General features: G+C 45.8%; 2 protein-coding genes across 2 annotated transcripts in view; both read right to left on the bottom strand.

Moving 5' to 3' along the window:
• Positions 1 to 721: 721 nt before the first annotated feature.
• On the bottom strand, positions 722 to 22,603 carry LOC116635228 (charged multivesicular body protein 4b-like). Its single transcript, XM_032409164.1, is given in 3 exon segments — positions 722 to 1,095; positions 1,098 to 1,573; positions 22,518 to 22,603. Coding segments are annotated over 3 exon segments (936 nt in total).
• A 68-nt stretch (positions 22,604 to 22,671) lies between these two features.
• DZIP1L (DAZ interacting zinc finger protein 1 like) overlaps positions 22,672 to 25,604 on the bottom strand; it is a 37,582-nt gene continuing 34,649 nt past the window's right edge. The window contains exons 15-16 of the mRNA XM_032409204.1: positions 25,143 to 25,282; positions 22,672 to 23,525 (exon numbers count right to left, since the gene is read on the bottom strand). Coding sequence (XP_032265095.1) covers positions 23,364 to 23,525; positions 25,143 to 25,282 — 302 coding nt within the window. The 3' untranslated portion in view covers positions 22,672 to 23,363. The remainder of the gene's footprint in view (positions 23,526 to 25,142; positions 25,283 to 25,604) is intronic.

Here is a 25,604-nt window from a genome sequence, read left to right as displayed (position 1 = left end):
GCTGTAGCAGCTGGAAAAGCTCAAATAGTCACTTTTCCAACCACCTTTGTCCTAGCAGAAGCCACATGGCACAGTTCCAGCCGTGAGATGTGAGCAGAAGTCTGAGCCCTGTCTTTGCACCTTTTTCCTTCTTCCTGCCTAGACTGCAGACGTAGTGAGCAAGTGGGGCTTTAGCAGCCATCTGGGAACCAAGCCGGAAAGGCCGAGAGAATCACATGCTGGGGTAACACTGTCAGTCCCTGAACTAACACCACTGGCTGAGGTTATTAAGATCCTGATTAAAAGTACTGGAGAAAGCTGTGTGGCAGCAAGGCCAATAGCAGAGGTTCTCAACCGTGACCATCATGTGGACAGATTTTGTCAATACTGATGCCCAGGTCCTACTCCTGGATATTTTTTACTTAATTGGTCTAGGCAGTCACCAGGGCGTTAGGATTTTTTTTTTTTTTTTTTGGATTTGCAAATACAGTTTATTTTACAGAAATTCAACATTATAAACAACAGGCACCTCCCACCCCACCTGCCCGCCCCCCTCCCTGTCCCACTGGGTGCAGACCATGCTATGCAGAGAGTGAGCAGTGATGCGGCCCTAAGGCTTTGGAGGGAGACTCAGGAGCGATGGAACCTGCCTGCACCACATCCTGCGGGCCCCGCACATGCACATGCCTGCCCGCTGCACAGGCCACCAGAGTCTGTCTGGGCCCAGCCCACACTGGACCAGTTACATGGATCCAGCCCAACTCTCCAATTCCTTCATGTCATCCTCTTCCTTTTCCTTCTTCTTGGTGGGTTTTGATGGTAAGGTTATAGAGGGAACATTTGGTAGAGGGACTGTTTCCGGTCCACTGATTTCCAGCAAATTCTTGTCTAGTTCTTCCTGTTCTAGTTCTTCTAATTCTGCCATGAGCTCATCCTCATCAAACTCTTCTCCAAATCCTACAGGTTTTGAAATAGCTGTTGAAATCTCCTCTGCAAGTTCTTGCTGGTCAGCAATGTCCTGCATTAATTCATCAACTTTATCGATATCCATGTTGTCGTGGGCAGCCTTCCTGGCCTTAGCAGCATAGCCCATGTTCTTGAGCACCTCCGTGTTGTATTGGCGTTCTCCAGGGCTTCCCGCTGAAACTCGATGGTTGACAGTGTGCCGTCGATCTGCACTAGCTGTTTTTCATACCTCTTCTTGCGCTTCAGGGCCTGGAGGGCCGCGCGCTGGTTTTTGGTGCCGTGCCTCTTGGCGGCGGTCAGCTCCTGCTCCATCTTAGTCTCCAGGAATTCCTGCTTCTTACTTAGCATCTCCTCCGTGTCCCGCAGCCGCTGGATGGCATCCTGAGGGGTCGGGCCGCCCTTGCCGGCCTTGCCCCCTCCTGCCCCGAACAGTTTTCCGAACACCGACACGGTGGCTGCTCGCCGCGCGGGCCTGCGCCTCCCAGTCCGGCTCGGCTCGGCTCCGGCGCCCGCTCCCAGCCCCGCCGCTCCCTGCCGCCGGCCTCTCCGCAGCCTCCGCCCTGCAGCTCTGAGCTTTAGGATTTCTAAAAGTTCCCCAGCTGGTTTGGCCAGGGTTGAGAACCCAGTTCTGGAGGCATATAGAAAAAGAGGTCAGAGGTAATACCACACTACCCAATGATTCAGACTTCCCATGATGTGAAACCAGTCAATCCCACTGTTACTGGATTTTCTGTTACTGGAAGTTGGATGTATTCCTAACTGGTGCAATTGTACTGTTTCTTAAGACTGGCCTAAGTGTGTACATCTATGAGTTTAAAACTGATAAGATTCCATAGCACATACTGGTCACATAGATATTTCTGTTTCTCAGTATAGACTTTTCCCCCTTTGAAATCACACCCAAGTAAAGACCAGATTTATGAAAGTACATAAAAGTACAGTTTTTTGCCAAGATAGAGACCCCAAACTTAAGCCCTCATGCCCTCTCATTCGTTCCATGCGTCCGCTGGTATTGCCCCACTGAGGCAGAGACCATGAAGTATCACTAAAATCTCACGTGGCGTTCTGTCCCCAGCCCCAGATGCCCTCTGCTTGATGTTAGTACCTGGCTATACCTCTAAACCATAGGACCTTGCTCCTCAAGGACCAGTGGGTTGGGTATTACCAGGGAGCTTGTTAGAAATGCAGAATCTCAGGGTGCCTGGGTGGCTCAATTGGTTAAGTGTCTGCCTTCGGCTCAGGTCATGATCCCAGGGTCCTGGGGTTGAGTCCGCTCCTTGCTGAGCGGGAGCCTGCTTCTCCCTCTCCCTCTGCAGCTCCCCCCTGCTTGTGTGCTCTCGCTCTCTCTCACTCTCTCTCCCTCTGTCAAATAAATAAATAAAATCTTTAAAAAAATTTTTTAAAAACCTTAAAACCAAAAAAAGAAATGTAGAATCTCCATGCCATCCCAGACCTATTGAATCAGAAACTGCATTTTAACAAGATCCTCAAGTAATTTGTATGCTCATTGAAATTTGGGAAACCCTGCCATCAGAAATAGCTAGAATTAACTATGTTAAAGCAGTGGTTCCCTCTCTAACACATTCGCCTTTTGGTTCCTCTTTTGGGGTTGAAAAAAAGTTGGGGACAGGGAGGAAGACTGAGCAGAGAGAGGCAAGGTTGTACTAAGGCTGTGGTGAACAGCCGGGAGGACGTGCCTGCCTATGTAATCAGCGGGCTTTCTCTCCCTTCCCCTCCCCAGGCTGGGACTGGGACCTGGCGCCCTCTCAGCTCTCTCCCCATTGGCATGCCCATCCCAGGTCAATACTCTGCCCACCAGCCAAAAGGAATGGGAAAAGGAGCAAGTTAAATTCCTTCTTTTAACTTTTTGCTACAGCAAATGTGCCGTTCCCACAGCAAACTCTTTAGGGATGTAAAATTTCAGACAACTTTGAAGGGAAAAAATTAATTACCACATTTTGTGTCTAGAGAAGAAAATAGGGCCTTAGGAGAAATGAAGGGACAGGGAGGGGGGAGGGGAGGTGGGAGAAGTGGAACCTATATGCCCACCTCGGGAATTCTCACACAATAGAACATACCACCATGAGGGAGATCTGTTTGCAGGAAGATCTGGGAGGAAGATTGCAGATGTCTGTGCCAGTAACTGATGCTTGGATCATGGCACACAAGGTTTAGGCTTTAGCAATAAGAGGGAGCACCTGGGTGGCTCAGTCCGTTAAGCGTCTGCTTTCAGTTCAGGTCATGATCCCAGGGTCCTGGGTTCAAGCCCCACATCAGGCTCCCTGCTCAGTAGGGAGTCTGCTTCTCCCTCTCCCTCTGCCCCCCTCCCTGCTTGTGCGCTCTCTGTCTCTCAAATAAATAAAATCTTAAAAAAAAAAAAAAAGACTTGGGACGCCTGGTGGCTCAGTTGGTTAAGTGTCTGCCTTGGGCTCAGGTCACGATCCCAGGGTCCTGGGATCAAGATCCGCATCAGGCTCCGTGACCCTGCTTCTCCCTCTCCCTCTGCTCCCCTCCCTGCTTGTGCTCTCTCTCTCTCTCTCTCTCTCTGTCTCTCAAATAAATAAAATCTAAAAAAAAAAAAAAAAAGACTTGGGACGCCTGGTGGCTCAGTTGGTTAAGCATCTGCCTTCGGCTCAGGTCACGATCCCAGGGTCCTAGGATGGAGATCTGCATCAGGCTCCCTGCTAGGCGGGGAGCCCACTTCTCTCTCTGCCTGCCACTCCCCCTGCTTGTGCTCGCTCTCTCTGACAAATAAATAAATAAAATCTTTAAAAAAAAAAAAAAGGCTTTAGCAAAAAGACAAAGTCTGTCTCCAAAATTAAAAAGAGAAGGCTCTACTTGGACAGAAGAAAGCCAGTCCGAAACAGGAGAGGCACGGTGCCCCAGTGTGGTCCTGGAACACTGGTTCAGCATATTCAGTATAGACCATTTTAAAAATCAAACGCAGGGTGGCTATTCCTCAACTGCCCCTTGTCTCAGCCCCTGGGAGCTTATGACAAGATTTTGGGTGGGGCCTGGAACGGGATGGGTGATGTTCCTCTTGGATGAGAGCCTCCCCTCCCCGCAACCTCGGACAGAAGCAGCTAAGCAAACTGACACCGGGATCATCAGGAGTCCCAGGCATTGCCTGCCAGTGAAGGCAGCAAGCTGAGCTGATACGAGAAGCCTACCCCCACCCCACAGCCAGTTCAAACACATAGGAACGCTGGATAAAACTGAAAAAAATTTTTTTAAATCTTCAGCCAAACTAGAGCATGGCAACCACAAGTGCTGGAAATGAAGAAAGAACTCAAAGCTGAAGTGATGATTGGGAGCTGATGCCACATGGCCCATAGGGGGTTTCCACTAAATCCGCATCATGAGGTTTGTATTGTAAGCTCCTTTGGGAAGCATCAGAGGCCATGCCTGTAGATATTTGAACTGAGCTCCCTACATAAAGGAAATAGAACTACTGCCTTCACTAGCCCACAAATACTGAACAGAATGTGCCACGGATTGTGCACCAAGGATGGAAAAGGAATCACCGGTGAGGAAAATGAACCCACATTCCATGCTGTATATAAGACTTCATGGTCTACCATCTGTGCTTCTCCCAGTTTTTCCTGGCCTGGGGGTTTTGCATGCCACAGAACTTATTACCAAAACTCGTCTGGGGCAGCTTAGCTTCCAGTATGACTTAGAAAGTTCCTGCCAGACTAACGCTCCTGCATATAACAAATATAAACTCTGTTTAAAAAAAATACAAAAACAACCACCTGAAGCCACCAAAGAGCAAGCAAAGACAGGCATGTTCTGGGGGATAGATGACACTTGGAAGAAAGGAAAGGCATAAGACAGGTTTCCCATTTTGGTGGCTTCTGGCCCAAATGATGGCCAAAGTCAGGCAGCATGGAGCTGGGGCTGCTAAAACTCTGTTAGAAAACCTGCATTCTTTATGGCCTGAGGAATCAGAGAACAGCGTTCAGGGCAACCATAGCCACCATAAAATGAGAAGGGGATCTTGGAATAAACAGACCCAGAGAGATCAAGTCCAAATTTTATATGTAAACTTTCCCCTAAATCTCTGATTAAATTCTGAACTATACAAGGACAGGGCTGACTTATAAAAAGCTGGCTTAGGATAAAAAAATGAATGGGGATTTGAGATGCCCCCAAGACACAGAGTTTGTGGTAAGAGTATAAGCAAGTTAACTGTTTACACTAACAAATAAACAAAGTCAACACTCTTTGGAAGAACATAATGGAATCCAGAGTCTCCTAAAACATAACATTCACAACATTCAGACTAGAATAAAAATTATTTGACATGCACATGACATGACCCATTTTTGATGCAATCAAGGAGAGTAACTTCAAAATAACTCCAGTGTGGAATTAGCAGATAAGGATTTTAAAGCAGCTATTGTAACTATGTTCAAACATACAAAAGAAAACATGCTCATAATGAATTTTCAGTATGATAGGAAATCTCAGCAGAGAAGTAGAAATTATTTTTTTAAAACAGGAACTCTAGAACTGAAAATACAATGTCTGAAATGTTTTTAAATATATTATGTGAATTTAAAAGCAAAATGGAGATGACAGGAAATCATCAGTTAACTTGAAGACAGATCAATAGAAATTATCCAGGAACAGAGATAAAAAAGGTGGGGGTTTTTTTTGTTGTTGTTTTTTTCATTTAAATTCAATTAGCCAACATATAGTACATCATTAACAAAACCTCAGGGACTTATAATATAATATCAAAAAGAAACAAGGGAGACCAGAGGACAGTGGTGTGATACTATTAAGGTGCTGAAAGAAAAACTGTCAACCTAAAATTCTATATCCAGCTCAAATATCCTTCCAGAAGAAAGCAAAATACAGTTTTCCAATAAAAGGAAACCATGAGAATTTATTGCCAGCAGATCCGCACTACAAAAAATGCTAAAGAAAGTTCTTCAAACTGAAGGGGAATGATGCCAGATGGAAACTAGGATCTTCAGGAAAAAATGAAGAGCATCAGAAACAGACCTTATTAAATAGGACACTGTATATCACTAGGTATAATGCCAGGTTCAAAGCCTGAGAATTTGAGCGGTCAGTGCACTGCATCTGGCCTTCCACTATAACCACCACAGCAGTTCTGGGCAGCTGTCAGTGTTCCACATTCCCCCACATAACTGGGGGTATCAATGGAGCCACATTAAGAAGCAAATATCTATTTATGTATAATAGTAATGGGCAAATCTTGGCAGTCCCTATACCCCGTATTAAACCAAGAAATTATTTTTGTTTGTTGGTTTAAAGATTTATTTCTTCATTTGAGAGAGTGAGCGAGCAAGTGAGCATGAGTGGGGGGAGGGGCAGAGGGAGAGGAAGAGAGAATCCTCAAGCACACTCCCCGCTGAGCACAGAGCCCAACATGGGGCGTGATCCCAGGACCCTGAGATCATGACCTGAACCAAAATCAAGAGTTGGCCGCTTAACTGACTGAGCCACCCAGGTGCCCCTAAACCAGGAAATTCTTAACTTTGGAAACCAATTGTAAAAATGTTATTCTATAGACATTGGATATAAAAGTAGATGCAAATTTCCTCACAATCCCCATATCTCAAAGGCATCTCCTAAGAAGTCTCTAGATGATCAAAAAAGCCAGTACAAAAGACAAAGAAATAATCAGTGTTCATTCTCTGCATGTCTTGTCCCATATTAGGAGGTAATGTCAGCTTTAAAAAAAAAAATCTTTTTTCATTTCATATTTCTCACCAAGCTATCAGTTTGTAAGCATCTCTTCTTACATTTTAATCTTTATTGTGTGTTAACATTGAATATTTTGTGTAACACATGTCTTTCTTTGTTTTGTGTTTATGGATGAAGCAGGTATCAGTAAGAACAAAGTCAATTCCATAGTCTTTGGTTCTCAACCAGAATGTGTTAAGGAATGGGAGACATCTCAACTTCTGGAAGAATAACAGCAAAAAAAAAAAAGTAATTTTATGCCTAGCACATTGAATTGACTGAAAATACCTGCTAAAATAACTTCTTCACACAAGTGTGATAGTGGGACAATCATGTGTATATATGAAAGCTGTAGGGAGATAGGATTTTAAAAGAAATGAAACTAATTTCACTCTGCTTTTAATCACCAAGAAACTATTTCACAAAAGGATTATGGAGTGTCAATTAGTCATCACCATTAATGGCAAGTAGTTCAACTCTCCCCTCCCTTTAAGCATATTTCCCTCCTGGATGTGAAAGGAAAGCCTTTCTGAAGTGACAGTCCTCAGGCCGGACTCTCTCAAGGGAATGACTGGGCTCCTGCAGTGGACAACTTAGTTTCAGATAGCTGCTGAGGGCTGTGGTTTGCAGAGGAGGGCAGGACAGACAAGGAGTAAAGACACTACTGCGAGCCCCACAGCTGGCTGCCCTCCTGCTCACCTGCTTTGATTCACGTTGCCATGGAATGGAAACTCTAAAAAGAAGCTGAACATGGGACTCCTCCACTTAGGTGCAACCCTTTAACATCCTCTTTTCTACAGGGAGCCTAGCTCCCCTTTATCTGAACCTGAGTATTGGCACCAAATTTATTGTTTTCCAAATTGAGTTTCATGCACATAATATACTTTCAAGATTCACTGTACTCACTTATTGAATAAATATGTATTTAATGTCTTTTTTACGCCAACATAAAAAAATTGCTGTTAAAATACAACATTTATGAATCATGTAGCAAAATATCTTTTTAATCATCAAACAAAGAATGAAAAAAATTGTCTGAAATAAGTGAAACTGTAGGGCTTCATGGTAGGTACTCCATAGGGGTGCACCCATATTCCAGGACATACTCGAGCTTCCCACACAAAAACTTCTTTCACTAAAGATAAGTTCACTATCAATTAATGAATAAAGCCAATTAGATCTTCAAATTTGCACAGTTGAATGTCTGTTCTTTAACAGTTTGAACTTATATTCCTCACCTGCAGACATCCCATCTCTGAACTCTTCGTAACGTATGATAATTACCTTCTTTATTGCTTAACCTAATTTCAGTTGGGATTTACTATTACTTAAAGCCAAAGCCTCCTAATCAAAACACACATGGACACCCAAGCTAGGCTTTTTTATCAAAGACCATGGGTGGTACAGGTCCCACAGAAATATCCACTGTGCCACATAGGTTTGGTGAACATGAGGAGAGTGAAAACCGAAGCATGTCCTAGGACATCCCATCTCAAGGGAAGAAAAGTGGGAAAGAACAAGTTTCCTTCAAGGATGAGTAGGGATGATTCTGGATGCAGTCCGATGGTTTCATTTTGATTGTCCTCTAATCTACTGTGCAGAGAGTTGTATCTGAATTCTAGGGCAAGTGCACTACAAAAAGAAGTGAAAAATAGTGACAACTACTTCACTAAATCTCCATGACATACTTTGAGAGCTACTAGTAGCTTTGGTACCATGACCTGGCTGTATCAGAAGACAGGACTGAAGTTTCCCAGGAAGGAGGAGTGGTCTCTGAATCTTGAGTACTAAGCTGGCATTAAGTCTCCTTGTTTGGAGCCAAGGAAAATAAATGGTCGGATCTTAAATGCCAACTCAGACTGATTCCAATGAACTGTGGTTAGAAGGACTCAGGCATGAGAGAATGTCATGATCAATGAGCAATGTCTGTCATGGAAGTGGCTGGGAAATGGCAGCACACATGCCACACATGCACCCTCCTGAATCCCTCTGAGATGGAACTCAGCCAACTGTTCCCTGCATCACAGTGAGATGTGCTTCTTTCAACATCCTGAGTTATGCATTCAAAAATCTTGTATTTATTTTTTTATCTCCTCTTAAGCAAGGGTATACTTATAAAAGTGCACTGTCTCCAGCCAATCCAGTCCTTGTTGAACAATCCACCAAACCCAAGAGCCATGCTCATCACATTTATTGTCCCTTATGCTTCAGACCACTTAACAATCCTCAACTATTGCTATTTCTTGAAAAGCAACAGCACTCCACCTAGTGAATTTCACTTCAGAATCTTAGTACTATTGTTGTTTTTAGGATTATTCTTGTCTTCCTGCTTCGTGCTAAAGATTTTAACCATGCGTAGATTTGACATGCTTCAAAACTTCTTTTGTTCTTTCAGGGAGCTTTTGGAGAGGGTCCAACTTCATAATGTCCCTGGGAAGCAAGGCCATGCAGAATCCTTTGAATTTACTTCCACAAATATTTCTTGAGTACCTACTTTGTACCAGGGGCCATGGCAGGTACAGAGATGAATAAAGAAGAAAGAGAAAGTATCATTTGTTGAGATCCTGCTGTGCTATGCAATGTGCCAACACCTTGTTGGGGATGTCGAAGTGTTTCAGCTCATTTCATTTCCATAACAACCTCCCAAAGCATCATTATCACAAACACGGCCGAAGAAACTGAGGCTCAGGGAGGTTACATGACTTGCAGACTCACTCAGCTGATGATTACTGGAGCTGAGATTTGAATCCTGTCTGTCTGACTCAAAGCCCATGGTGTTTCAATGTACCATGACATAAGACCAGATTAGAAGTATGGTTCATAGGAAAGTGGGAGGAGGGGTTGTGGGAAATTTGGAGTCAGAGTACTTCCTAGCAAGCTGTGTGAAAGTGGGCCAGTTATTAACCACTCTTAGCCTGAGCAGCCCAGTCAACACAGGCTAATACCTACCTCGTAGGGTTGTTGCAAGGATTAAAGATGATATGTGTAAAGCACTTTGTGCCTGGCAGGCTATAAAGAATAGCTATTGTTATTCACATCCATGTAAATTACCATTTCTCAAAGAGGCAGGAGCCATTTTCCAACACACTGAATTCTCAGAGCTTAGGTTGGGTCCAAATTATGAAATCTAGGATCAAAGTTAACAAGATTTTGTTATATGGCTTTGAGAAAGTATACGGTTGTCTCAAGAATCTCAGGAGAGTCTGCAAGAAGAGAAAATCCCAAGTCAGAGGCAAGTTTGAAGACTTGCTTTCCTCCTCCCAAGTCCTCCTTGGCCAGGAATGACAAGAGGACTCACCATTGTTGAGCCTGCTCGTAATTTTGCATGAAAAGTGATAAGCAATAGAGCCACCAGGTCTGGCTCCCTGGAGTCGCCACAGCATCTGCGCAGTGAGAGAAAGGCCATTATCTAAACCACCTGGAATCCCACAGCCCAACTTTACAGAAAGGCACAAATGCACACCAGATCAGGCTTTCGACGGTCTCTGCAGGGGAGCTGACTTTGTTTGTTAATGCCAGGACAAATGTGTCCTTGAATGAGGGAATTGACAGGACACCTGGCTCTACATTGAAACCTGATCAAAAGCAAGTCCACCCCCTTCTATTCTCTCAGGAGTCCCCACAGCTTCTAAGCTGCTTAGTCCTTTGTGATTCAGTAATTTCTATGGCAGGAAGACTCCATCCTTGTTTCTTCTAGAGATAATCCATCCATGGTGCAGCATGAACCCTCAAGGAACGGGCTGCCTTCCCAAGTAACGAAGGATCGTTGCCTGAGAAGGACTTGAGAGAAATTGAAGACGCATCCCCATGACACCCCAAGCACCCCCCCCCCAATAAAATTGTTTTCTTATCTCCTGTCACCGATGCTGCAAATTCTACTTTGGAGGCAGTGGCATAGGCAGGCAGCACTTCCCAAACTTTTTCAGCAAAGAACCCCTTAAAAATAGAGTAATGGTGGGGGTAGCTGCACAACACTGTGAATATACCATAAACTACAGAATTGTGCATTTTAAAGTGATCACGTTTATGTTATATAAATTAAATCTCCATAATAATAAAAAACACATTAAAACAAAAGCAAGGGAAACAACCTTGGGAAACTTGTCCCTGGGAGGCCTGAAGGGCCTGGACTCAAGTGCATGGCTCTAAGTAGGGACTCTCTCGTGCTTGTTGCCTTCCACTCCGCAGAATACCTCTGCTCGCTGGGGCTTTTGAAGGGGGTTAAAAAACAAAATCCGACCAAGTAAGTTTGTAATCTAATTGATTTTACTAAGCAATTCATGAATCGGGCAGCATCCCATCTAGCAAGTAGAGAGATGCTCCTAGGAGCTGTACAAAATGGAAGGTTTTTATAGGAAGGAGGGTGGGGCAAGAAGTTATTAGCAAAAGAAAAGAAAGGATTGTTTTAGGCCAGACCTTTTTTTGGGAGGGGTGGTTAGGGGTTGGGGGGGGGTAGAACTACAGGGTTTTTATCATATAGATTATCTCACTAGTGCTGATCAGGACATTTCAGGTTGACTTTTAATAAGTCACAGTCCTTGGGGCACCTAGGTGGCTCAGTCGGTTAAGTGTCTGACTCTTGATTTCGGCTCATATCATGATCTCAGGGTCATGATCTCAGGGTCATGAGATCTAGCCCTGTGTCAGGCTCTGCGCTGGCAGTGGAGTAGGCTTAAGATTCTCTCTCTCCCTCTCCCTCTGCCCCTCTTCCACAATCCCACTCCAACTCTCTCATGTGCTAAATAAATAAATAAATAAATAAATAAATGTATGTATGTCACATTCCTGGGATAGGTCAAAACTGTAACTAAGTCTTGGTTTGCTATTGTGGCGGGCAAATGATTTCAATTTGGGCTTGTTTTTTATCTTTTTAACCAGGGTTAAAGTTATTTACCAGTTAAAATGCTCAACCTTTAGCCCCTCATTTTCAAATAAAATTGAAACCCCAGGAAGATGTACCTTAGTTTCCTGGGGGGTTCAGAACCTTGTAGCAGCACCACTCACTTATGGGCTAGAGAAGCATGTGAGGAGAACCAGACTTACCAGGATGTGATCCCAGGATGTGATCCCAGGGTATGATCCCAGGGTATGGATCTCAGGGTATGGACCCAGGGTGTGATCCCAGGGTGTGGATCCCAAAGTGTGATCCCAGGACATGATCCCAGGGGGTGGATCCTAGGGTGTGATCCCTGGGTGTGATCCCAGGATATGATCCCAGGTGTGGATTCTAGTGTGTGATCCCAAGGTATGATCCCAGGATATGACCCCAGGGTGTAGATCCCAGGGTGTGATTCCAGGATGTGATCCCAGGGTGTGGATGCCCTGGTGTGATACCATAGCATTGTCAGGGAGGAAGACTTTCGTCTGCCCTATACTCCTTCTAGCTGGACTTAGAATCAAATTGACATGAGACATATTGGCAGCAGAAAGTCAAATTTAATAGCACACATATGGAAAAATCCACACAGACATGAAATTCTCGAGACAATGAGAGAACATGAAGCTTATATGAGCTAAGGAGAGGCCTAAGGACACAAAGGGGAAAAAACTCATTAGCAAGAAGGTGAAAGAAGATGTTTGGAAAAAACAGGATTGTTCTATCATGTAGATGAGCTCCTTCTGTAAAGAAGGTCTCGGTCAATACTTCTCTTCCAGTAGCAGGCTCTCCTTCCAATGTATTAAGTTTAGTCAGTTATGAGGGAGGCAGAGCGCATTTCTGGCATCTGCTGGGTTTTTATTACTTTTAACTCAAAATAATCTTTATGCCAAAGTAGCACATTTTGGGATATCTCATCCTGCACCCCTTCAGTATAATCCCAAGGTGTGAGTCCCAAGGTGTGGCCTCAGTATGGGATCCTAGGGTGTGGATTCAGTGTTGCGACCCCAGGGGGTGATCCCAGTGTGTGGACCCCAGGCTGTAAGTGCCAGGGTGGGAATCCTTGCTGTGGGACCCTGGTACGTTCTGGTCCCTGAGAACATCCATTTCCTCCTCTGTTAAATCAGGAATCTAGTACCTACTATAACATGAAAAACACCCAAACAAAAATACGTTTTATGTCACAGGAATAATTGGCAAAAAACAAAACAACAACTATAGCAGCCCCCAAACACCACATATACAGACTTCACACTCACTAGAGGGTATCTCCAGATTTGAAAAAGCTTATCCAAGGCAGGAGAACTGAGGTAAGGAAAGAACAAACAAACAAACAAAAAAGAACAAACATGTAATGAAAGATTTCCAAGTGAAGCAAGAAAGAGAAGTTCCTCCACCCAGTCATAGAGACCCATTAAGGCCAAAGTTAAGACAGACTTCTGCAGATGGAAGAAACGTCTTCTCTCCGTTATGGGTTCAGACTGCAGGGTCAAGAACAAAATGTCTTCAGAACAGTACTTACTTTAATGGATCAAGTGGTAAAAGAGGTGATCATATCAAAACAGGAGACTGAACTTGAAGGACTCCCACCCATCATCACCCATCAAGCCTGAGCTCACCGCACACAGCCTCACTTCCTGGGCCCAGTGTGCAGGGGCTGGGGCTCTCATCTGCCTCTCCGAATGGCAGTGTGGTCATCTAATGAGGAGAAGGGCAGGAGCAGTTACATCACTTGGACGCAGGCAGGCAAGCAGCCCAGGCCTCAAGGGGCTCTACTCTTTTACATGTCTTCCTTGGAATTTTCAGTCCCCCCCCCCCAGGGCCCAGACGGCTGGGGCAGCAGTGCCATCTGAAAGGGCTCCTCAAGCCCAGACGAGGGTGCAGAGAACTCAGTCCCTGTTTCTCCCCTTCTCAGTGCTCACTGACTCTCTGCCCTGAATGAGGGGTCAATCAGATGTCCAAAGGAGCTCTGGGACTTGTGGCAGCCAGGCAGTCACAAACTCTTACTCGTTGGTGCAGTGTTTCCCTGTGGGAGCATGCAAAATTGGGCTCCGAAAATGCTACCAACATGTTAATTTGGGGTGACACATTTTTCACAGAGGAAGTTCAGGGTTCCGAGCTACCAAAAGTCATTGCCACATGAACGGGCCCAGGTGTCAACCCTTCCATGGGTTGCCGCAGGCTGACAACTTCAGAGAGCAGCGACTGTCATTTATCCTGTGTGTCCCTCACTGCTGGTACCCAGGACAGTCCTCCAAGTGCTCACAGGCTCCATGCCCTGTGTCCGGGAGTCCTCTGGGGGTGCTCTCTCCTGTACCCTCTGAGGTGTTTCAAGACCGTTGCTCAGCAACACAAATGGGCTCTTTCAGTTGATGTCCTCCCTTACCTCCAGTTGATGTGGTGACATCCTGCTCTCCTGGGTCAGTCTTACACCGTGGTAGAGAACACAGGGACATGCCTTACATAACGGACACACCTTGCTCTTCTCCCTCCACCCACGGGCCCCTTGCCTATCCTCACTGCAGGCAGCTGTCTGTGGAAAGTAAGGATGTGGTCAACGTTGAAAGGGATCACATTCTAGAAAGGCAGTGATTAAGGTCTAACAACTTCAAGAGAAGACATGGTCAGAAGATGTGTTATTCTACATTTGTGTTATAAAATTCTAAACAGTAAATTTAATAAGACCAGAAAATTACCATTCTGATTTTCCTGTATACACTGGGCAAGATTTATATTTGCGCTCATCAACAATGAAGCACTGCAACAACATTTGAGACAGTCATTGGAAGGCAGTATTCACAGGTGGCATGATTGTAAGTAATGATGGGACCAGCATTAAATAACAGGTATCAGGGAATTGCAGAGACCAGTAGATCTGTATTGTTTGAATACACACAGCCACAGCTTTGGGAGTAATAACAGTGTTGCTACATTTCCTCATGGTGAGGGATATGAAGTTAGCCAGGAACGGTGCATTTGACAAGAAAGGACAGGAAAAGATGGTGCCAGGACACTACCAAGGGTCTTCACACGCACTGACTGGACAAGAAACAAATCCGTAAGTACCTCTTCTCTACCGATTTGTCTATGCTGCCCTCAATAAATCACTATATCACACATGAGACCCTGAGTTTTGTAATTCTTTGTTTTAATCAAATTGTTTATACAGATAGCCCCATGAAAAATATTTGCCCAAGGCCACGAACCCCCTGGAGGTTGCCTAGTCAGGGATGTGTCTTTCGGAGGCAGGGGAATGGGGTATGTGGGGAAGAGCTGGGCAGAAGCCTGCTTGGGAAAGTGCATTCAAACCTGAAGACAGGAGAACCTGGTGATGAGTGGAGGCTTTTGTCCCCTTCAAATACTATTAGCCCCCCAAAAGCCTCCCCAAATATAATAAAAATAAATTGTAAAATAGAAAATGGAGCAAAATTAAAGGTTTGAACACTTTAGGCTAATGTCAGGAGGAAATGAAATTAAGTAAGTAATTAATTAAGTAATTAAGAACAGTAGTTTCTAAAGCCAATTACCCTGGGCTCAAACCCCACCTCTATCATTTATAGTCATGTGACCTTGAACCTATCTGAACCTCAGTACTCTGCTCTGTAAAATGGGGGAATAATAGTTCCTCTCACTGACATGCTATTTGTATAAGTACCTCTCATTGACATACTATTTGTACAGTAAATGCTCAATCAGTGTAAACTACTATTATTTGTTTGTAGAGGGAATAGGCCAACCATATGCAGAAAAAAAATCCCAGATCTGCTTCTATAAAATCCAGTTAATTATCTCATTTATCTTTATATTTAGCATACTTCCATTTTTAGAAATGTTTTTAAAAGGATATGAGTCTTCCAACTTAAAATCACCCTGTATCCCAGTAAGGATAGACAAAAACAAACCAATCCATACCTACAAACACTGTGATTTTTACAGAACTGCAGAGATTAAAAGAACAACTTAAACTTAAATCAAGAAAAAGACAGATTGACTACAAAGCAACAGCATTTGGAGTGATGACAGGCTTTTCCAGAACACAGTGGAATCGTGTCTTTAATGTAATGACGGAAAGCAATTATCATCCTAGTATTCTATACCTAAATAGTCTATCTTTTAAGAATGAGAGTGAAATCTTTTTATTTTCCATTTTCACTTACTCTAATGGCAACAGCATAAAAGTATAGTGCATCCCTAAACCCACGCAACTTCAGGACAGGTCTTCTCGTGCCTTATCGCCCCATCAGACTGTCACTCCTAACCCCCATCATTATGGGAACTGGCGGCCCCCTATATGACTAAAGAATGTATTGAGAATGCCTGAATCCATACTCTGGAATGAGGAAAACATATAAGTTTATGGGCGATTAAATCCAAGTATATTTGCCACCTAGGCCCTAGCTGCTGATGAGTAAAAATTCTGTGATCATTTACATAGAGTCACATTCCAATATTGGGGCTCCAAGCTCCTCTACCTTTGACCAATAGGAAATTCCATCTTTTGCCACAGTACCCTCCCTAACCTTTTCAGATTTCTCAGAATTCACATGTGAAACACAAATGTATTTCGATCTGTTTATCTGGGGGTCTTAAGTAGGGTCATGCTCCTTCCTGGAGTGCCCAGGAGACTCCACATAAAAACAGAACCTCTGCCTGCACACTCCCTCAGCTTCCCCCTCCCTGTGCCCTGCCGCCCCACTTGTCCCACAGATGCGCTTCATCCCCTCCTCTATGGAGTCCAGACTACCATTTTATGACTTCCTCCAGGCCACCCTGAAATGACTGTCTCACCATAGCAGAACTAACTGCTTCTCTGCCCAGAATGGGCCTCCTTCCCCTCCTGAGACCCAGTTCTCTCCCACAGCCATGTGGGCCCCTAGTGATACAGCCCTGACCCCGTAATCCCTAAAGGGCTTTTCAAAAGTCGTTTTGTTTCTGCTATACATTAACCACAAAAGAACTAATTCTAAAGCAAAAAAAAAAAAAAAAAAAAAAGACAATTATGTGAAAAACAGCTCAGAACCATGAAATAGAGGCTGATTATAAATATAGGCTTGAGGCATTATGAAATGAGGCAGCTCTAAATTTTCAAAGAACAAAGAGAAAGCAAGAGGATTTTTTAAATATCAAAAGGACTTTCAGGTTATAATTAGTAAACTGACTAACCTTTTTAAAGGTAAAAGAGAATTTCTAAAGCCTAAGGCTTCCGTGGGATTCTAGAATACCATACGTCTAGGAGATGGCCTCTGCCAACCTCCTCGCTCTCCAGGTGAGAAGTCAAAAGGTTACATGACTTTCCCAAGGCCACCAAACCTGTTTGCGGCTGTCAGGATTCGAATCAGGGTTCCGGGCTCCCTTCTTCAGGTTCTTTCCGCTCAGTCTACAAGAGAAGCTGCGTTCCCAAATGGGCAATGACCCCCAGAATTACATGAGCAGATGCATGGTGGTGGTGGTTGTGGATGGAAGTGGTCGTTGTGGAGGTGGTGGTGGTGCGGGAGCCGGTGGTGCTGGTGGTATATATCTGTGCTGATGGGACAGTTCAAGAGCAACTCAAGGGCATGTCAGCCAAAGCTGAGATTCAGTTATAACGGGGTACATCTAAGAAATTGATGGACCAAGGAACAGGAAACAGCAGGTATAGACAAATCAATTAGATGTGTCTATAAACAAAATGAGAGAAATAGTACAGCAGCTGAGGAAGCAACAAGATCAGAAGGATTTCTCGGTGCGGGATTGCCATGCATGTTGGCTATTCCCAGGATGGGGAACACCTCCTAACAGTGAGACTCCTTGAGAGCACTGCTGATTGCTCTTTCTACGCAAGACTCTCAGGTAGGCCTTGCCAACACCAAGGTAAGCAGGAAAGCGAAACAAGTCCTTGTTCTCTATCCTATCTTTAAAGGTTTTGCTTTTTGGTTTTGGCTTTTTTTAATCACAGGGGAGTTGCCTGGCTGAATGAGACAGTTTGCGACGTCCTGCCCACCTGTCCCGGAGAGGTGGTGTGGGCTGGAAGAACCCTGGTTATCTCTTGTAGAGAAGTCCCCATACCATTTAGTCTGTGCGTAGCCATGGCTTTGTGGCCCACAGTGCCACCGTGTGGTAGGCACCAGTTGGCTGATCCTGCACAAAATATAACTGAAGCTTTGAGCCAACATATCACTTTGGGTCAGGGAACACGAAGCACTTTTTTTGTGTGGCTACTCTGCTGAATCAATGCAGAGAAAAGGCTGTTGAGCCTTAGGGAGGCTAAGAGACCTTAGTGACCAGGTCTTAGGCTCGAGTTCTCACTGATCTCCTCTGTAAGGTCAGCTGTGGTCGGAATCGTGGAATCAGTGAGCAATAGGTGGCTCTCTGTTCCTTGAGACCAACCCATGTGATCCAGTCCGCTGATGGACTCTGTGGAGTATGAAATGCAGCTTCAGCTTCTACAAGAACCTACCAATGACCAGCTATTGGCAGTGACAGGACAATTCAGATCATTATCTCGCCCTGGATTGGGTCCTTCTACCCACCACCCTCTCACCTTTATTTTAAGTCCCCTGTGCCCCTTGGAAATACTTTTCTCTCTGGTTCCTTGCTTAGGTTACTTCCACTGTCTTCTTTTGTCATTAGGTAGAACAACGTATAAAGATACTCATGGCACAGGAACGGACTTGGAACTGGCCCAGCTCAGCATATCAGATGGCAAGTGTCTGCTCCCTGCACATTCAAGTGATCCAAGGGTCAGCAACGCATCTTCCTCCCTATAGAACTTAGCAAGTGTTAGTCCCTAGCAGCTCTATTTTCTGCCTGTTATTCTAAAGGTGGAGCCTGCAGCATTATCTCCAGCAGGAAGACAGGCTTGTAGCCATTTGTAACAGGCATGAAAACAGACATAGAGCAGGCCATGCAGGTATACGGTGATTCCTTCCAGTTCTTTCCTCCTAAATCTAGAAAGGACTTGATGGATCTTTATAACTCCCCTCAGAAACTGGCAGCAGGCGTGGGGGGCAAAGGGAAGAGAAAAAAAGTACAGAATCCCACTTGAGGTTCTGTCAACTTTAGAGGTTGCTTTATTTGAATTCCCTATAAACTTAGAGTTTGATTATAGTATGTAAATCAACTTAGGTTATTTCACGTTAGACTTTCCAAAGCTGAAAATGGTCTTAATCTTCATCTCGGTTATATACTACTACCAAGTTCCAGCCATGAGCCCAAAGCATCTTCTACTCCCTAAATTGTGGGTTTATATTTTTGGTTGGTTTCAGGTTGTAACCATAAACTTATTACTAACTTCCAATCAACATCATCCCAATGTGTCTAAGTTAAACTCTTTTTTTTTTTTTTTTTTTAAGTAAACTCTAAGCCCATTTTTTTAGGTAAGCTCTATGGGCTCAAACTCATGACCCTGAGATCAAGAATCACATGCTCTTCTGACTGAGCCAGCCAGGTGCCTCTAAGTTAAACACATTTTTGAAGTTACTTCAGAAGATACAACTAATTATGGAGCGCCTGGGCGTCTCAGTCAGTTAAGCGTCCAACTCTTGATTTCAACTGAGGTCTTGATCTCAGGGTTGTGAGGAATGGGACATTCTACCTAGAAGTATTCAAAAGATACCCCCAATACGGCCCAAATAGTTTCTGTGGTATACAACAAAAAGGAAAAGTTAATCACATCAACAGGAAAAAAAAATACTAAGAATAAGTATTATCAGGCAATTTGTACAAGGAGAAATATAAATAATTGATATGAAAATGAAAAAGGGAATCCTAAGAGAAGAACACAAAAAAATGTCAATTTTTTAAAAGTGAACTTTCATTTTTCACTCATCACATTGTCACATCACAACACTTAAAGATGAATGATACCCCCTGGTGGCAAGGGAACACGAAAATGAGCCAGCACTGCAAGCATTAAGCTAAATTGGTTCAGGTTTTCTGGAGAGCATTTGGCCACCGGTAACAAAAATCCCCAAAGGTACATGGTTAGGAGCCAGCCGGCCCAGGGCAGATCCCGGTTGTACTACTTGCTGGCGCCAGGACTTGAAGCAAGTTTCTATTGAGAACTGCTCTATGTCCCAGTGACTAGTCGTACAATGACTGTAATAGTTACACTTTTCACTGCTGTGAGGCTCAACCAGTGAATATTCATGAGCACCTTGGACCAGTGCCTGGCACATAACATGACTTTCATTATTATGTTGGTCCAGCAACCTCACTTCTAAGTATTTATCCTAAGGAAATCTTAATTAAGTGCACAAAGATGAATTTATGCACTTGTTTATCACTTCATGATTTAGCAAAGGCCAAAAGTGGAAATGGCTGGTTAAATAAATTTTTGCAATCTTTACCTTATAATACTATGGGCCCATTAAATATAATTATGTTGCTACATATGTACTGATGTGAGCACATTTATATTCTGTTTTGGAGAAGGGAAATCAAGCTACAGAAGAATAAATATAGTGGAACCCTAGGAAGGAGACATATGTTTTTTTAATCAGAGCATGTATAGCTAGATATTAACGGTGGTTGACTCTGGATTTGGGGGTTACTCAAATTTATTTTTCTTTTTTGATTATATGTGTCTTCCAATTTTTCTACATCAATCTCATTGTTTGTATAATTTTTAAATAATTTAATATGTTACATATTGTGATGGTTAATCTCAGTCAGTTTGAGCTAAGGGATGCTCAAATAGCTGGTAAAACATTCTTTGTGGATGTGTCTCTCAGGATGTTTCTGGAAGAGATGAGCATTTGAATCAGTAGACTGAGTGAAGAAGATCCATCCTCCCCAATGTGGGTGGGCATCATCCAATCCATTGGGGACCAGAATAGAACCAAAAGGCAGAAGAAGGATGAGTTAGCTCTCTCTCCTTGAGCTGAGATATTTGTCTTCTCCTGCCCTCGGACATCGGAGCTTCTGGTTTTGGGACCTTTGGACACCAGGAGCTTTCCTTGTTCTCCAGCCTGTAGATGGCAGATCCTGGGACTTCTCTGCCTCCATAACCATATCAGCTAATTCCTACCATAAATCCCCTCTTTATACCTGTATCCATACCTATATCCTGCTGCTCTGTTTCTCTGGAGAACCCTGATTAATACATATATGTTCCAAAGTTCTTATAAATTTTGCCATTCTAAAATGTATTTGAAAGTGGGAAGGGATAAGCAGCATAGAAATATAAAACTAATGTTAGTCTCCAAAGTAGATAGAAAAACATTCAGAAACATATAACTTCATAGTGAACATTCAGGTACAGAGTCATTCTCGTTGGTAATTATCACGTGTGTGTGTGTGTGTGTGTGTGCACCTACAAACACATGTGCACACACATCTATTTCATTTGGGTTCCCCCGAGAGCAAAGCCTGAGGCAAGGATTTGGGAAGAGGTTCATTTATTTCAGAGTTGCTCCCAAGAAGCGGAAGTGAGAGTGAAAAAAAACGAAACAGCAGGGAGAAAAGCCAATAAAAGGCGCACTAATAGGGAGTAACTGCTTCAAGCAACTGGGATTCACTCCCACTGGGGACTCTCTGAGAAACTGTGGGATAAACCTCAGAACTGTCCCACCAATGCACAGGCAGGCTGGAGCAATTGCTCAACAACTCCCCTCCCACCTGGGTTGCGGGCTGCCCTGGTAGGGTCAGCTCCCCCGCACCTCGGGGCTGTACCTGCAAATAGACTGCGCAGCCTCCCACAGCATCAGAAACAACCCTGGGGCCAATAAGCAGAGACCCCACAGTGCACGTGCGACGTGGGGGGACTGGCATCCAACATGTGCTCAGGGATGCAGGGGACGCGGATGTGGTGGGGGGGAGACCCGGATGTGGTGGGGGGGAGACCCGGATGTGGGGGGGGGGAGACCCGGATGTGGTGCCACAGTCTTTTATATCTCCCTTGCCCAAACCCAGCAAATAGGAAACCAGGACTTTGTTGGGAGAATCCTGGGAGGGGGATGAACCCACCACACTTCCCACTCACTGCCCCTTCCCCTCCTCACACACTCACCGGGATCATCGCTACACAGGTCCTCAGCTGTTCAAAGGTGTGAGAAACACAAAGGGAATTTACCCCCCAGCCGGCCAGGGCTGCACCAGCCCCAAGTCCCACATCATACCCTTCATAAGCTGTGCTCTGGCCTCACTGAACAGCCTGGTACCACGGTCCCCCAAGCCTCCCCCCTCGCCCCACCCCCAGATACCCTTTGCTCTCTGCAGTGCCTTTCCTCCCTTGCTTCCCTTGGTTCCTCCCACCAGAACTGGGCCTGGCAAGGTGTCAGGACCCAGAGGTCAAAAGAAGCCTGGACGGAGGGCTGGGGAGGGCAAGAGACCCCGGGTGGGGGGGAGAGAGCCGGAGCAAGACGGGGGGTGAGCTGAGTTCCTAATGGCTGAGGCTGGGTGTTGGGGACGTGCATTTATCACAGTATTCCTGAAACCTGTGACCAGAGGGGACCCATTGCAGCAGCAGACTAGTAAGTACAGCGGCAACTTCTTACCTGCCCTCTTCCAGTTTGCCTTTACATTTCCCTGACCCTCCTCCTGCGAAGAGGGCTTTGAGGCTTGCCCTCCTGTCTCCCTGTTAAGCCCTGTCCTTGCTGCATCCTCGAAGTCTCAGTCATTGTCTTTGCTGCACAACAAACGGGCAGATGGACCTGGGTTCCTCTGTGTGTGAAGCTTGGAGGCCCAAGGCTGGGCCTCCTTTCAGGCAAGAAACTGCTGTTCGACTCTGAGGAATAAAGTAGGCTGACAGGGTGGGGGCACTAGAGCCCGGCCCTTTCTCCCCAACAGGGGGACTCTGCGCTCCACAGCCCCCACTGGGCTGACAGAGATGTCAGCCCTGCCAGGCAATCTGGGGGCTCCCTCTCCGCTCCCAGTGGTGGGATCTGCACTGCTCTCTGAGGGCTCTCCCTGCCGATCCTGCTTCCTCCGCCTTCAGCCCAACAAACCTCTGGCACTCCTAACTCCATCTTGGCAACTGCGTCCCAGTGGACCTCACCTGACACAACAGAGGTGCACTCGCTTCACCCCACTGTGCCCCTGCTGACGCTCCAAAAATAATGAATACACACGAGTTATAACCATTGTGCTATATTTAAATATTCACATATAATAAATTAAGCTTTTCACATTAAAAAAAATACAGTGGTTGCATATATAACCTAATTTTGGAGATAATATCAAAAACTAAATTTGTGGTCCTTTGAGCACGAGGCCCCAGCTAGGTGGCTCTCCCTCCCTCCTGCCCCTGAGCAAGCACAACCAGACATCAGCTCTGAGACTCTCTCCAGGATCACCCCTGACTGCACTGGGTGGCCCATGCTATGCTCCCATAGCACCCTAATCTCTGTCACTAGATTACTACCCTGTACTTACGCCCCCGTCACCTCTGCCAGCACCCCGATTCGGCAAGGAGAGGAGGACCTGGTGCAGAGCAAGCACTCAGTAAATGACTTTGGAGAATCACTGAATGACTGACTGAGGCATGTGTCCCCAAAAAGACACCATGCAAGGTAAAGACTCGTCTACACACTGTTCCTACAGATTTACAAAATGCCAGTGAATAAAGATCAAGGGGCTCCTTCAGGCTGGAGTGAACATGGAGGTGGAAACGGAAACTGCTCATTATAACCCTTTCTCAAGCCATGGGACCCAGGAGCACCCAGCCAGGCACTCCTGGCACTCTGGAGCAGGACCCCTCACAGGCAGAAAAAATTATATCCACCTTCCGCTCTGCTTCTCTCCAAAGGAGAAGATCTCTTGGTTACTGGCCAAGACAAGAGGCCCAGCAGCCTCCTCTGTTCGGGGAGCCCTGAGCTGGCCTCAGCCAGGCTCTGGGGCAGGATCACCAACCAGTGACCCTGGATCGGCCAGGGCTCCACGGAGTGGTGCCAAACTTCTCCGGCGGCTTTGAGCGAGACAGAGGCTTTGGTTTTTCTCTCTGGCCCAGGTCCTGGGGGAGATCCTCCAAGGAAGAGATCTCCAAGTCACTCTCATCATCAGAAAGCTGCAGGGAGGGAAGGGGGAGAAGAAGATACATTCTGACAAGGGAGGATGAAAATGCAGGACAGACATGGGGGCGAAATGCAGGTTTGGAAGCAGGAGGGACACACTCCTTCTCCTGTTTTTTCCCGTTTCCCTGTCTTTGAAGACCTGATTCAGAGACCCAGGGTCAGAGCGATTTTAAATGCTCCTGAAATCCCAAAGGCCAAACCAAGGCAAGCTCTTTGAAAAGGCTTACGGCAAATCAGGTTGCTCTTGTAATTTAAACTTTGTCCAGATTTTTATTTCCCCACACTGATGGAGCTGGAGTCAGCCGTTAGGAACTGGAGTCAAAGGCCAGAGCGTTGACTTTTCTGCATTCCTGAGCTGAATGCAGCCCGGGCTAACGAGCACCTCCCGCCCCCCCAGACAGCTTCTCCGGGGCCTGGTAAACACCCTGACTCGAGGAGTGGCAGAGGAGCTCCAGAGCACCAGGGACTCTCAGCCTGGAAAGTGGCTGGGCTGCAGCCAACGGGAGAGCCCAGAGCCAAGGGCCCAGGCAAGCCCTGCACCACAGTCCCCACTCCAGAGCTCTGTGCCCTCCTGGCACTGAGGGCCATCTGGGCTTTGATAGGAACATCCTATACATTTTCTCCCAGAGTGCAAGGCCAAGCAGCCAGAACCACCCCAGGGCCCAGGGCAGCAGGCTCCAAGCAGTGCCTCAACCTGCTTCTGGGATACTGGCACGCTTTCCCAATATAGGAGAAGGGACAAACACTTTTTTAATCATTTGGACTTACTACTCACAAACACACACAGGCTGCATAAGAAACCGAACACATTATGTAATAAGAGTATGTTCTCGTAAGAACCAAAAAGTGCCCACTATTCCTGGTCATCCCAGGAGGCGCCTTTTCAACTGAGAAAGGTGAGACACGAATGTGAAGTAACGAGAGCTCCGAACGTTTCTGCCTAAGCAAGTAATGGGCATGCGGGAGTTGTTCCCTGGCCGGAGGCAGTGAGGAGGGGGTCCTACTGGTAATGGTCGCCGAGGCTGAGTCTCTGAGCTCTAAGTCTGATGGCAGCTAGAGCCTCAGAGAGGCAAGGCCACCAAGACATTCTTAGTGATGAGGAATGCCCTGAATATTTAGAACAAAGGTATCTAAATATTCCCATTATATGCTGTCGCCTAGTCTGATGTGCTGTGGGATGCCACTCCAACACTCCACCCTCAGGTGCACACAGCCTGGAGTTGGGGTCTGGAGCAGAGTGAAGGAAGGGGACGGGGCCCATGGTGGGATGAAGCAGAGCCAGAAGAGAGTAGCTACTGCAAGCAGCCAGGCACAGAACCAGGTCCAGGCTCCGTCAGAGGCAGGAAATGGGAGCATGAGTGACCAGGAGAAAACGACCTACTGAGCAGCTGCTTGTATGATGAACCAAAAGGCTTTTTAACATCAACAAGGATACAAACAAGAAGTGGCCATCCGTCCCCCTGTGCAGGGGCAGAAGAGACAGTGAGGTCACCCACAGTATCCCACTAGGGCCAAGGCTGACACTCACTAGACCCCACCCGAGGGCCCCAACACCTGGAGCTGGCTCCACTGGAAATGGTGGAGCAACCTCCAAGAGTCTTACACCCTACCTGAGGCTTCCTTCCTGGCACGGCAGCCCTCTGCGGCCCAGCGCTGGGCATTAAGAACAGACTGACCCCTCCAGCAGGCTTCTTCACTGGAGTCTCTAGCTGCTTCTCAAGGTTTTTGACCAGTGACTGCACCAGTGTTCCTGGAAGGCAACCAGAGGGAAAATTCCAGAGGATGAATGCCTCATCCTTGTAGGTCATGACCAGGCTCTGGTGTGGGTAGAGGGAGTGTGGAGAAGGGTCAGGAGGAAGAAGGAAGGGCAGCTGCAAAGAAGAGGAGCAAGGACAGAGAGAAGGCCCGGGCCAACGTGTGCTGGTGAAAAGAGCCTTTGACCATCCTAAAAATATAACTTCACTTAACAACATGGCTACAGACAGAGGCTTAGGAAGCTGTTCTTCCCCCTTAATGGGAGGCAGAGGCAGAACCTCTGCTCAGTTGGTATATGAAAAGCAAGACTAACATGC

The sequence above is a fragment of the Phoca vitulina genome, unplaced genomic scaffold, assembly GCF_004348235.1.
Source record: "Phoca vitulina isolate PV1807 unplaced genomic scaffold, GSC_HSeal_1.0 scaffold10, whole genome shotgun sequence".
In the NCBI taxonomy this organism is placed as follows: Eukaryota; Metazoa; Chordata; class Mammalia; order Carnivora; family Phocidae; genus Phoca; species Phoca vitulina.
The sequence above is the reverse complement of the archived record's forward strand: the minus strand, read 5'-3'. Positions and strand labels throughout refer to the sequence as shown.